Consider the following 15275-nt stretch of genomic DNA (forward strand, 5'->3'; position numbering starts at 1 on the left):
GCCAACTTGACACATCTGTGGGAAGTGAACATGGGTCAGTATCCCTGTGGAACGCTTTTACCACGTTGTAAAGTCCCTGCCCCAATAAATTGAGGCTGTTCGGAAGGCAAAAGGGGCAGGGGTGCACTCAATATTAGGAAGGTGTTCTTAATGTTTTGTACACTCATTGTATATAACTGGTGTGTGTATGTGTGTGCGCGCGTGTGTCTGTGTGCGTGCATTTGGTTTTACTATCCTTGTGGGCTTCAGAAGTCCTCAAGGTAAATCTGTACAAATGCCGACATTTCACCGGTCCCCATAAGGAAAAAGGCTATTTTAGTGATTGGGGTTATGGTTAGTGGTTAGGGAAAATCGGATTTTGAATGGGAATCTATTTTTTGGTCCCCACAAAGATAGTAAAACAAACATGTGTGTGTGTGAGTGATTCAATCCCATAGTTGTCCCTGCCTATGTTTTTGTCTTCTGTTAATCAATTGTTGGTGGGAGGGGGGGGCAGTACTCCATTGTTGATGGCTTATGTTCTCATTACTTCATTGGTTTGAGAGGAGTGTTGCCCTAGATATTTAAAGAAAACAGGACAGAAACACTGAGGAATTATAGAAAACATACACAGTAACTAGGATGAAACAGAGCACCAGGACTCAGCTATGCTGGACAGACCCTCTCAAGGGTCTACTTTCCTCTTCACCAAGTATGTCAAAGGAGCGTAAATACTTATGAGAGTGCTGTGGTTATTTACCACATCAAAAGAGATTTCACCTCTGTCACTCTCCCAGCTATAGGACATGCATTACTCTCTATGCCACTTTACTCCTGAAATGAGCCAATGGGGTGGATCTGTGGCTTAGCACCTGCAGCTGAGAAACTGAGGAGATCACATATTTCTCAGTACATTACATTGGTATAATGTGACTAAATCACATCTCTCACTACATTGCACCTAATTACTCTCGACAGATGATAATTATCGTCTGCGATTCGTTCCGCCCCGTTCGTCGAATGAATCATCGGTGCTCATCGACGTGTCACTTCCCTGATGCAGACTGCAATTATGCCATTAGATAGACGTGTTCGTTACCTTATGTGTGGCAATTAGCCGCGACCTTTGAAACTCAAAGGTCACGGCATTAAGATGTTATCAATTATGGTGGATCAGTCACATACAGTGGTTCTTCCTTCAAAAGTTGCATCATACTGCAGCACAGCTTGAAGGGTGCTGCAGAATGGTATGGCACGTTGGAGTGCATGACACCATCGTATTTTACTCTCAGCCATTGTCTCCATTAATGCTAGTTAATTTTAGTTTGACCACCAGAGGACATCTTTGAGATGTTAAGTTATTGAAATGACATGGAGCTGTAGACCTAGTGTCCTGTTTACTGTAGCTATTTTAGCGTAACTTACTTATTGGCATACAGGCCTACTTCAATATAAAGTATATCAATCATTCATTTGTGTGTGTCATCACACAGCATACTGTAATGGTCTGGATGTAGCTGGTGCAGAGGAGTCAGGCGCAGGACAGCAGAGATGAGTAACACAAGTAACTTTACTCAAATATTCCAATAACATGTCGTAAATACCGAGGACACAATAACGGACCGAACATACATAAAACAATCACGCACAAAAACCATGGGGAAAACAGAGGGTTAAATAATGAACATGTAATTGGGGAATTGAAACCAGGTGTGTAAAACAAAGACAAAACAAATGGAAAATGAAAAGTGGATCGGTGATGGCTAGAAGGCCGGTGACGTCGACCGCCGAACGCCGCCCAAATAAGGAGAGGGACCGACTTCGGCGGAAGTCGTGACACATACAAGTCATCCATGTCTTTAAATACAGCATTTTAGTTCTAAAACGAAATAACAAAGGGAGCCTTGAATAATTAAACAATGAATAAACCGCAAGACGTCGGCTAAAGCAATTGAATTCACAAATGCATTTGACTGTTTTTAATATTGGTTGTACTAGAGACTTTAAAACCGATTTTGTTAACAGACTATATGGGATTGATTATAATTTGTTTGTAAATTATTCATGTATTTGTTGTGCTGTTTATACTGTTAGAAATGTTGCTTAATTAAATTGATTAATATCATGGTGTTTCTATTCCAAGAAAAACTCAAATGCAATTTACGGTAGCCTATGTAGGCCTCAGGGTTTCCGTTAGGAAGATATGGCTCTGTACAATGTGACCGGTCGGGAGTAGACCTAAGCTACTAAGCGACTGCGAGTGAAGAGCAAAATAATCCTAACATTTCCACACCCTAATTGTAGGCTAACCAATACCCACATGGAGATTCAGTGAAAATAAAAAATTGATTTATCAAGACCAGTCCTCTCAAAGCAGCACGAAACGGTGCTGAAATAGTTGACCACATGCTGGTAGCGTATTGCTTCAAATCCTATTATCAGAATTGGATGACTTTGGGTGTTTCATTAAGCAACAATTTGTTGCCTTCAATTCTAATAGCCTACTTTGTTCCAATATTTTTGTCATTCAGTGATATTTATTCTCATTGTAATTCGTTATGGATCCATCCAGATCTGATTGGAAAACAATGCATGTGGTGGGCTATACAAAGAGATGGGTGAAGTAACGTACCTCGCAAACATCCATTAATACATTTAAAGTCCCTAAACTCGGCAAGAGTCTATTGTCCTGCTGATAGCCCATCAAGGGTGGATGGCTTCTTTTCTATTCCAATTTATTGGAAAGGCTGCTGAACCACACTTGGACCACAGCGTTGTTGCATACTTACAGTACAGTGCACTTTCACTCCATTCTCCGCCTGTCTCTCTACCAATGCCACCAGATTATTATTGTTGTTATCGGTAACATTCTACAAGTAAATGTGTAAATGTAATAAATAAAATACCTACATTAAATAGCTCAGGTCTTCAAAATATGTGAAACCTTTTTTAAATTATTTTTTATCTATGCTTAGTAGCGGAGCTTTATGGCTTTGCCATTAACTTGCGTATATTCAGTCAACACATATATTTTAAGAATATAATGGAATATAACAGACCATTTTTTGTTTCTCTTACAATAAAAACCTTATAGTGTAACAACAGTTTTAGTAAGTAATAAGCTACGGTCCAGTTACAGCTTCTTCTGACAAAGTAGGAACAAAAAAAAGTATATTTTGAGTGTGCTCGTGGGACAGAGGAAGAGCAATTCTTACACTATTGTTCTAAATTCAATCACTCTCTTCTTCTTCATCCTCATCATTCAGTTCATTCAAATTCAATTGTAATACATTTTGTCACTCCCGTTGAACAAGTCCAAATCCCTTTTGCATGTGCTCCAAAGGGATAACTTAAAAAAAACATGATATAGGTACATTTAAATAATCTAAAGGAAAAATGTTATTATTTATGCTTACTCTAGTGGATATAAGTATTTGAGGCATATCATGTGAATTAGGCCTCATGTAAAATCATTGTCAAAAGTGCAAGAGATGCTGTTGCATGACAAACAGGTGCCAATAGATTACAAAATTACAATCTGTCAGCTTGGAACAGTGTAAACAATAATAAATAAAGTAAAAGTAATACAAGAGTATGTTCTAATGTGAAAAAAATGTAAAGCCTTTAATACAGCATAGCAAAGTTTAAAAAACTGCCAGATTTGTGAAATTGCTATATCCGATATTTTGCGGTTGCATGAGGCTTGGCGATCACAGAATCAGTAGGATCTTAAACAAACACTCACATAGGCAAGAGAAGCAGGAACAGCGGAAGGTAGTCTAGTGGTTAGAGCGTTGGACTAGTAACTGAAAGGTTGGAAGATTGAATCCCCGAGCTGACAAGGTAAAAATCTGTTGTTCTGCCCCTGAACAAGACAGTTAACCCACTGTTCCTAGGACGTCATTGAAAATAAGAATTTGTTCTTAATGGACTTGCCTAGTTAAATAAATAGGGCTGAGTGACTCACTCATTTCTGGCTTCTGTTCAAAATAAGTTATATTAAGGTTAAAGACATTCTTTCTGATTGTCTATAGCATGCAGTCTCTCCTCTCGCTACAGCTAATTTTGTTTTAATTACTATGTGGATTATAATAAATATATATATTTGTAGGGATTGATGTATTTTTCGTAAGGCTAAATCTGGTCTGTGATATTGAGTACTTTGGCGTACTTAAGCATCAAATAAATTGCAAGTTTGCCCTTTTTTGGCCATTAGGCTACACTTCACAATAGGTCTCAACTATGACTCACCACAGTATCTGTCGGTAGTCTAAACTGTGGCACAAATTGGGGGCTTTTTCACACCTAGCCGAGCTATTAGACTATCCTTTTGTAAATTAATGGAGGTGTAAATGTTTCAGTCAGTCGTTCTCCTATCGCACTAGAGTCCTGCATCAGGCTTAACAAAATCAGCTGGTGGGTGGTCCTGGAGTTGAGAGAACTTTGGTAAATAAAATGGCGCAATTACACTTGACATGTGGAATGACAATTTTAGAAAAGTAGGATACTTGTGCCTTACAGCCCATTACATAAATGAAGAGTGGATGTTATCCACCACGGAGTAGGGCAGAGCAGCTCAAAAATACAGATGACAGGGCCTCCCGGGTGGCGCAGTGGTCTAGGGCACTGCATCGCAGTGCTAGCTGCGCCACCAGAGTCTCTGGGTTCGCGCCCAGGCTCTGTCGCAGCCGGCCGCGACCGGGAGGTCCGTGGGGCGACGCACAATTGGCATAGCGTCGTCCGGGTTAGGGAGCGATTGGATACTAGCGATTGGATACCACGAAAATTGGGGAGAAAATGGGATAAAAAATAAAAATAAAAATAAAAATACAGATGACATAAGACCAGCTATTGTGAAAGAATACTTGTGGATCTTGTTGATTTCCTCTATCGCTTCAAGAGGCCTACTGTCCACCTGGCAATTGTGTGGTTCCAAAGGATAAAGGGTCACCTTCAGATGGACGACATGAATAACATACAGCTGGCGGTTATACAGTGCCTTGCGGAAGTATTTACCCCCTTGGCATTTTTCCTATTTTGTTGCCTTACTACTTGGAGTTAAAATAGATTTTTGGGGGGTATGCATCATCTGATTTACACAACATGCCTACCACTTTGGAGATGCAAAATGTTTTTTATTGTGAAATAAACAAGTAGTAAGACAAAAAATAGAACTTGAGTGTGCATAACTATTCACCCCCCCAAAGTCAATACTTTGTATAGCCACCTTTTGCAGCAATTACAGCTGCAAGTCTCTTGGGGTATGACTCTATAAGCTTGGCACATCTAGCCACTGGGATTTTTGCCCATTCTTCAAGGCAAAATTGCTCCAGCTCCTTCAAGTTGGATGGGTTCCGCTGGTGTACAGCAATCTTTAAGTCAAACCACAGATTCTCAATTGGATTGAGGTCTGGGCTTTGACTAGGCCATGCCAAGACATTTAAATGTTTCCCCTTAAACCACTTGAGTGTTGCTATAGCAGTATGCTTAGGGTCATTGTCCTGCTGGAAGGTGAACCTCCGTCCTAGTCTCAAATCTCTGGAAGACTGAAACAGGTTTCCCTCAAGAATTTCCCTGTATTTAGCGCCATCCATCATCCCTTCAATTCTGACCAGTTTCCCAGTCCCTGCCGATGAAAAACATCCCCACGGCATGATGCTGCCACCACCATGCTTCACTGTGGGGATGGTGTTCGAGGTTATGAGAGGTGTTGGGTTTGCGCCAGACATAGCGTTTTCCTTGATGGCCAAAAAGCTACATTTTAGTCTCATCTGACCTTCTTCCATATGTTTGGGGAGTCTCCCACATGCCTTTTGGCGAACACCAAACATGTTTGCTTATTTGTTTCTTTAAGCAATGGCTTTTTATGGCCACTCTTACGTAAAGCCCATGTCTGTGGAGTGTACGTCTTAAAGTGGTCCTATGGACAGATACTCCAATCTCCGCTGTGGAGCTTTGCAGCTCATTCAGGGTTATCTTTAGTCTCTTTGTTGCCTCTCTGTTTAATGATTGCCTGGTCCGTGAGTTTTGGTGAGCGGCCCTCTTTTGGCAGGTTTGTTGTGGTGCCATATTCTTTCAAATTTATATTAATGGATTTAATGGTGCTCTGTGGCATGTTCAAAGTTTCGGATATTTTTTTATAACCCAACACTGATCTGTACTTCTCCACGACTTTGTCCCTGACCTGTTTGGAGAGCTCCTTGTTCTTCATGGTGCCGCTTGCTTGGTGGTGCCCCTTGCTTAGTGGTGTTGCAGACTCTGGGGCCTTTCAGAACAGGTGTATATACTGTATATATACTGAGATCATGTGACAGATCATGTGACACTTAGATTGCACACAGGTGGACTTTCCTTAATTAATTATGTGACTTCTGAAGGTAATTGGTTGCACCAGATCTTATTTAGGGGCTTCATAGCAAAGGGGGTGAATACATATGCAAGCACCATTTTTCAGTTTTTTATATTTTTAGAATAAAAAAAAAAAAAAAAAAAATCACTTCACCAATTTGGACTATTTTGTTTATGTCCATTCCAAGAAATCCAAATAAAATCCATTTAAATTGCAGGTTGTAATGCAACAAAATAGGAAAAATGCCAAGGGGGGTGAATACTTTTGCAAGGCACTGTACACAGTACACTGTATCGGCAGGATAGAACAGCAGCCTCTTGTAAGACAAGGGATGACGGTCTATGTATATTTGTAAACAACAGCTGGTGCACGATATCTAAGGAAGTCTCGAGGTTTTGCTCGCCTGAGGTAGAGTGTCTCATGAGAAGCTGTAGACCACACTACCTACCTAGAGAGTTTATCTATATTCTTCATAGCTGTCTGTTTACCACCACAAACCGATGCTTGCACTAAGACCGCACTCAATGAATTGTATATGGCCATAAACAAACAGTGAAACCCTCATCCAGAGGCGGCGCTCCTAGAAGCCGGGCACTTTAATGCAGGGAAACTTAAATCCGTTTGACCTAATTTCTACCAGCATGTTAAATTTGCAACTAGAGGGATAAAATCTCTAGACCACCTTTACTCCACACACAGAGACACGTACAAAGCTCTCACTCGCCCTCCATTTGGCAAATCTGACCATAATTCTATCCTCCTGATTCCTGCTTACAAGCAAAAATTATAGCAGGACTCACCAGTGACTCGGTCAGTTAAAAAGTGGTCAGATGAAGCAGATGCTAAGCTACAGGACTGTTTTGCTAGCACAGGCTGGAATATTTCCTGGGATTCTTCCGATGGCATTGAGGAGTACACCACATCAGTCAATGGCTTCATGTCGTACAGATCCCAACCAGAAGCCATGAATTACAGGCAACATCCGCACTGAACTAAAGGGTAGAGCTGCCGCTTTCAAGGAGTGAGACTCTAAACCGGAAGCTTATAAGAAATCCCACTATGCCCTCCGATGAACCATCAAACAGGCAAAGTGTCAATACAGGACTAAGATCAAAATGTACTACACCGGCACCGACGCTCATCGGATGTGGCAGGGCTTGCAAACTATTACAGACTACAAAGGGAAGCACAGCCGTGAGCTGCCCAGTGGCACGAGCCTACCAGACTAAATTAATTATTTGCTTGCTTCGAGGCAAGTAACACTGAAACATGCACAAGACCTTTAAACAGGTCAACATTCAAATGGATTACCATGTGTACTCCGAGCATGCGCTGACCAACTGGCAAGTGTCTTCACTGACATTTCCAACCTCTCCCTGTCTGAGTCTGTAATGCCAACATGTTTCAAGTAGACCACCATAGTCCCTGTGCCAAAGAACACCAAGGTAACCTGCCTAAAATACTACTAACACGTAGCACTCACGTCTGTAGCCATGAAGTGCTTTGAAAATGCGGGTCATGGCTCACATAAACACCATTATCCCAGAAACCCTAGACCCACTCCAATTTGCATACCGCCCCAACAGATCCACAGATTATGCAATCTCTATTGCACTCCACACTGCCCTTTCCCACCTGGACAAAAGGAACACTTATGTGAGAATGTTATTTATTGACTACAGCTCAGCGTCCAACAGTATAGGGCACTCAAAGCTCATCACTAACCTAAGGACCCTGGGACTAAACACCTCCCTCTGCACCTGAATCCTGGACTTCATGACGGGCCGCCACCAGGTGGTAAGGGTAGGTAACAACACATCCGCCCCTCAGGGGTGCGTGTTCAGTCCCCTCCTGTAGTCCCTGTTCACTCATGGCTGCACGGCCAGGCACGACTCCAACACCATCATTAAGTTTGCCGATGACACAATAGTGGTAGGCCTGACCACCGACAACAACGAGACAGCCTATAGGGTGGAGGTCAGAGACCTGACAGTGTGGTGCAAGGACAACAACCTCTCCCTCAACATGATCAAGACTAAGGAGATGATTGTGTACTACAGGAAAAGGAGGGCCGAATAAAAAAAAATGTTTTATTATCCAAATGTTGAACTCCGGGACCACCCGCAAGCAATTTTTTGGGGGTTGCCTGATGCAGGACTAGCGGCAGACAAGAGAGACTCTTGGACTGAAACATTCACACCCCCATTAATTTACGAAAAGATAGTCAATTTGTACGAAAGTTCCGACTACCGATAGATCAGTGTTCTAACTCCCCCTTGTGATAGTGTGGTGCAATGACAGAATGATGCAATTTACCACAATCTGCCACCATCTACCACAAATGGTCATGGCATATTTTTTTTATTTAACCAGGCATAAGCTCAACATTTAATTGAGGAACCACTGTACATGTTCCTTTTGAGCAAAGTTGAATTATCTGAGAGGAATGGGGTGAGCTACAGAGGTAGAGATACAGTATGCATCTCATACTTATTTAATTCTTAAGACTGAATACTCCCCTGACCTCTTATATTAAGATGCGTTTAATTCTGTTGCCTGTCAGTTTGAGTGACTTCCTGTCTTTTCTCTCTCCTACAGAACGGCACGGTGCAGTGTGAGACTATCTCCTGCCCTCCCCCTCAGTGCCCAGCGGGCACCACGCCTGCCTACGTGAAGGGTGCCTGCTGCATGGAGTGCCAACGTGAGTAAAATGTTTTAACATAAACACGCACAGATGGACACACGTATGCACACACATACACACATAAACACTCCTCTTCTCACACACTCAACACAGAAACACCAGAGACACACATAGCACGCCTCCACAACGGCTGCCTGGCAACTGACCACAGCTCTGCGTTGCTAAGCTGCTCCCCATCACACCTCCTGAGATGCTCCATACTTTTGCATATACATGGACCAATCAATTATTCAACAGCCAGCTTCTCAACAGAGCTGGCCACATTGACACAAATGGGAAACAGAATTCAGGGGTCGCAGGATGTGAGATGAACTAGTTCCTGTTTACAATAGACAGGATGATGCTATGAGCCGGGAGCTCGTCCAAGGACTTTCAGGGAGTTTTCTTTCTAAGAAAAACTGTCAAATTAAGAAATGGAAGTTGGAAGCTGTTGGAGTATCCTTTTGTCTGGCTGAGTGGACTATGAAACAAAGATAAATGTCTGTGTTTTGTATTTGATCAATAGCCGTTTGCTATATACGCTCAAACTTGTAGTGTATTTGAGGTTTAAAACTGCTTCTAAAGTTTGTAGTTTCCACTTGATTTTCCCTGACAAAAAAATTATCAACCCCTAGAAAAATGTTAATTAATTATAATCCACATAATAATTCACATTTCCTTCTACTGCAGGATTATTTTCCTGCTGTAGCAAACTGGCTCAAATTAGGATCCTATATCTGTACATGCTGTATGTCATATATTCAAAGGTTCTCTCAACTTTGTTTGCTCTCAATAAGACATGGCTCTTATTTTTGTCTCTTGTGTGGCTACCTATACCTTATATATACAGTACCAGTCAAAAGTGGGTTAGTACCCGCAAAATACCAGTCTCAATGTCAACAGTGAAGAGGCGACTCCAGGATACTGGCCTTCTAGGCAGAGTTGCAAAGGAAAAGCCATATATAAGACTGGCCAATCAAAAGAAAAGATTAAGATGGGCAAAAGAACACAGACACTGGACAGAGGAACTCTGACTAGAAGGCCAGCATCCCAGAGTCGCCTCTTCACTGTTCACTTCACTCTTCACAGACGTTGAGACTGGTGTTTTGCGGGTACTATTTAATGAAGCTGCCAGTTGAGGACTTGTGAGGCATCTGTTTCTCAAACTAGACACTCTAATGTACTTGCCCTCTTGCTCAGTTGTGCACCGGGGCCTCCCACTCCTCTTTCTATTCTGGTTAGAGCCAGTTTGCGCTGTTCTGTGAAGGGAGTAATACACAGCGTTGTACCAGATCTTCAGGTTCTTGTCAATTTCTCGCATGGAATATCTTTCATTTCTCAGAACAAGAATAGACTGACGAGTTTCCGAAGAAAGTTATTTGTTTCTGGCCATTTGAGCCTGTAATCGAACCCACAAATGCTGATACTCCAGATACTCAACTAGTCTAAAGAAGGCCAGTTTTATTGATTCTTTAAATCAGAACAACAGTTTTCAGCTGTGCTAACATAATTGCAAAAGGGTTTTCTAATGATCAATTAGCCTTTTAAAATGATAAAATTAGATTAGCTAAAAAACGTGCCATTGGAACACAGGAGTGTTGCTGACAATGGGCCTCTGTACGCCTATGTAGATATTACATAAAATAAATCAGCCGTTTCCAGCAACAATAGTCATTTACAACATTAACAATGTTTACACTGTATTTCTGATCGATTTGATGTTATTTTAATCTTTAAAAAACAAGGACATTTCTAAGTGACCACAAACTTTTGAATGGTAGTGTATATGAGGCCTGGGTCGGTTAAACAGTACATACTCTCACATGTAAATTGAATTCACTTCAAACTCACACTCTACAAAACCTCCATTAGCTTAGCTAGCTAATCAGGCTGTGTTGATGTAAACACTCTCACTCCATACCCACTTCATACCCAACTGCACTGCGTTGTGGCAGGGGGAGTGGATCATAAGGCCTGTAAGCATCCTAATCTGACATCAACACACTGGTATTAATCCTCCTGCTACTGTGTCTCTACCGTGTCTCTGTGTACAGCGCTTATCTCACTTAGGTAGACAAACACAGGGTTTATTAAGCTTGCTTTGGTGTTAGACACAAAGACACAGCGCCCTCTCCAAATTAAAACCTTATCTGTTCACATACTGTACAGTACCCTCCTCCATGGAGCGGGAGGCAAGGAGCTAGGTTCTCGTTCTGATGACTTGTCAAACACAATGTTTAATTGCGTTGTCAAAAGTTCATCATTGATTTTCCTTGTAATCATTCTAACATACTGGATGTGATGTATCAGTTTATTCAGTTTTACTACTGTAGTTCTTGTGCAGATGTAGGAATTCACAGTTTGATTGAAGTGTGAAGGGGCTTAGGGCTAGTTCTATATCGTGCTTTCCTTCAATAATTCTGATAACCAGGTAGCCTATCCACTCAAACCTCCACATCAAACTGACACATTTAATACGATGTTCTGCCCAAGTAAGAATGACATTGAAGTCCAATGCTCCAATTCTATTTTCTGATAATAAAGATTGCCATGTCTGATCCCAGTGTCTCCACACCACCACAGGTTGTCACAGACTGCCATACTGAAAGGTGTGTGTGTGTGTGTGTGTGTGTGTGTGTGTGTGTGTGTGTGTGTGTGTGTGTGTGTGTGTGTGTGTGTGTGTGTGTGTGTGTGTGTGTGTGTGTGTGTGTGTGTGTGTGTGCATGCGTGTGTGTCCGTGGCATGTGTCTATTTCCAGCTGTATGCCATTTCGGAGAAGAAGAGTTGGTGGAGGGAGATCAGAAAGCGGTGCATTATAACTCTGGCAGATGCCAGCTGTCTGAGTGCAGGGTGAGTAACACGGCAGCCCTAATGAAAACATACAACTGTTTTTCTGCAGTACTGCTTGCTTAAAACTCCTTCAACTCTTCTGAAAAAATACAATAATTCAAGCAAACAAGCGCTAAAAGTGTATTTCAGTGTTTCCATTTTCATCTTGATGTGTATGACAGCCTCATTAAATACTGATTCCAGACTGGAGCTGCGCTCCTCAGGCCAGGGGCTAAATCAAGCCTGAATGAGAGACTGTGGTGGGCCGTCAACATCAGCTAAATGAATTGATCCGTTGGTTGTCAACTCTCCATTTTTTCTATTGCTCTCTAAGGGGAAAGTAAATGGGCAGAACTGAGTAATTGAGTTTCCATAAGGGTACCAAACTGTCACAGCATGTCAATCACTCCAGTGTTTTGATCCATCCTAATCAAATAGATCTCCTGTGGATTCATGCATGGCCCTATAGATTTTATTTAAAAAATACCTATATTCTGCATTGTTGGGAAGTGCACGTAAGTAAACATTTCACTGTTAGTCTACACCTGTTGTTTACGAAGCATGTGACAAATAAGATTTGATTTGAGACTGATGGATGTACACTCTTAGAAAAAAAAGGTGCTAAGTACTGTACAACCATACAGGGTTCTTCGGGTTGTCCCCATAGGGGAACCCTTTTTGGTTCTGTGTAGAACCCTTTGCATAGGGTTCTACCTAGAACCCTCTATGAATGGTTTTTTCCTAGAACCCTCTATGAAGGGTTTTACAAAGAACCATTTTATCATCTAAAGGTTCTTCCTAATACCGTCTATGAAGGGTTCTACCGAGAACCCTTTTATCTTTGGTGGGTTCTTCCTAGAACCCTCTATGAACGGTTCCACCAGCGTTATTAGCCTTTAACATGTATAATTTATGATAATACATTACATATCTTGAGGCCTTTTTTAAGGCCTAGTTATACCCTAACACAGCAGTGTTAGGAATCTCCTGGTTGACAGGCCACATCAGGCCTGAAAGTTACATAATGCTGGCTTGCAAAAGTGATGTGTAATTCTATTGAAATCGATTTAGGATATCCAAGAAGTGGAATTGTGACTGCCAGAGTAGGAAAGATTAAATACTGAGACGACCTACAATCATCTAAACTGAAACAGCCAGTAACGGGTGTAATAAATCCAACAGATTGGATTAGTTTAGAAAACCGTATGTTATTAATCACTGTGTAGCATAATCAATGTACATGCAATCAATGTGCAATCAATGTACATGCACAAACAAATATTACAGTAAAACAACCAATTCTGAAAATCTCCTTGCAATAGAGCATGCTGGGAAATAGTATATATGGTTCAATGTAGAACCCTTCTTGCCTTCCAAAGAATCATCAAAGAACCCTTTCTTCCAAAAAAGTTTACTATGATGTTAAAGGTTCTAGGTAGAACCTTTTGCCTTAAAAAAAGAACCCTTCTCTTCCAGATACATTTTTCTGATCAAAACAATTCTTGGTAGAACCCTATCGCTCCACAAAGAACCCTTTTTTTCTAAGAGTGTATGGTTAGGTCACTCACCTGGCCCACTGACAGCCCCTGCTTTCTGACAGCACAGATACAGACATGGATAAAGATACAGCTACAGACAGACAGACTCAGATATAGACATAGATAAAGACACAGATATAGACATACAATAGACAAAGATACAAACAGAAAGATACAGACTCAGACAGACACAGACATAGACACAAGCAACAGACAGAAGCTGCAGAACCAGACATCAGCTGTAGATGAAAGGACCGGGTGATGGCAATAGTCATCCTGGTCCTCCAGTCTCAGACAGGTGGCCATCTGGCTACTGGTGACAGCTGCCTGTCATGTCTTGTGTCTCTGATCTCATGTCTGACTGCTGCTGGTTGAAGGAGGTTTCTGGGGAGAGGGTGACTAACATAGAGACAACTATTAGATTTATCTCTATTTTGACTGAGTTGTGTGGAACGTAGCTAGTCAGAGATGAGTTCTAAGTTGGTTTATTAGGTTGGTTTTCTCTGGTTGTGTGTTAATGATCATGAATTGGCATCAGTCAGGTAGACAGAGTGGAGAGGAGCGGAGCTGTTGAAGAGATGGTGGGAGAGGGAGCCCCCTTATAACGTTACTGTCTAATCACACAATTGGGGACAAATAAACTGGTTTCATATCCTATCCAATGAGCTCTGTTCAATTGGATATCATGCTCATACTCATCATGAATCTTAAAAGACGGGTTGGTTGTTTAGCATCAAAACCGACTCGTGCACATCTATGGGGCAAAACAGTAAGGGTTGGCTTATAAGCTATATTTCCTCTCCAAATGTTGATTAACAGCATAAATACTTTTGCACAATGAGCACCTGTTGTTGCTCAAATGCATAGTTACAGTTGTTGGTTAGCTAGCTAGGGAATTTTTGCCTTATTAGCATAGACATGACATGAGTCAAGACATGACATCAATAACAAGCTACAACGAGCTGAAATGAGACACCTACAATTCTCCACATGGCAGCTTCTTGTCATTGTTTCTAGCTATCTGACCATTCAGAATCATAACGTCACACGGCCTTCTACCTCATCGATGCAAGTGCATCATTTTCGTGACGTTGTCAGCCAATCCATCTATAGGTAAGAGAATCAACGTGCAGAGTTCACTACATCGCTAAAAACTAACCTGAAATATGTAGACCTTACTGCTATTGACCCATTATGTCACTTTAGTTGGGAAGATGTGCACAGTGAGGAAGGAGGCACACAATGGATGGCTTACTGCCTCTAATTAAATTCAAGCCTTCATCTTCATCAACATCAAATCTGTGGGAAACTAGCAGCTGAGCTAATCTAACCCTCCATTGGGTTGTGTCTCATATTGTTTCTCATTGGTTCCCTGTTACTAGGAGAGGACCATGCATCGGGTCGTCATGACTAGCCCCTGTCCTGAACTCAACTGTCCAGAGTCCGAGCAGGTCACCCTCACCGACAGGTGCTGCAAAGTCTGCAGAGGTATTGGAAAATACATTCACCTACCTATATTCTACTGTACAGATGTAAACCTTAAAATAATCTGCAAATCATGACTGGAATCATTGCAAGAAACCCACCTGGACTTTTAGACCCAGTCTGAGAGGAGTGACCTGTGTGTAACCTCCATAGAGATGGATAGAGGATTAATCTTTGTATCTGTATCGTTATAGCATCTGTTACAGCATGGGCAGCGCCATTGAGACTATCTCCATTTTAAAGTAGTCCATTTTCTTCTTCTTCATTGGCTGATTGCTCCCAAGTCATAGGAATCCCCACCCAGTTGACTGCTTTAAAATGGTGGAAGCTATCAATGGCAATGTCCATGCTAAAACGGCTTATATCCATGATGAGTCTTCTATCTATCTCTATGGTAACCTCTGACCTCTGT

At 41.6% G+C, this 15275-nt stretch overlaps 1 protein-coding gene across 1 annotated transcript in view; it reads left to right on the top strand.

Moving 5' to 3' along the window:
- The window catches only part of LOC139539745 (protein kinase C-binding protein NELL2a-like), a 112923-nt gene that overhangs the window by 24934 nt on the left and 72714 nt on the right, over nt 1-15275 (top strand). Inside the window, exons 9-11 of the mRNA XM_071342981.1 lie at nt 8927-9029; nt 11770-11861; nt 14761-14866. Coding sequence (XP_071199082.1) covers nt 8927-9029; nt 11770-11861; nt 14761-14866 — 301 coding nt within the window. The remainder of the gene's footprint in view (nt 1-8926; nt 9030-11769; nt 11862-14760; nt 14867-15275) is intronic.

Source organism: Salvelinus alpinus, chromosome 15 (assembly GCF_045679555.1).
Source record: "Salvelinus alpinus chromosome 15, SLU_Salpinus.1, whole genome shotgun sequence".
NCBI lineage: Eukaryota > Metazoa > Chordata > Actinopteri > Salmoniformes > Salmonidae > Salvelinus > Salvelinus alpinus.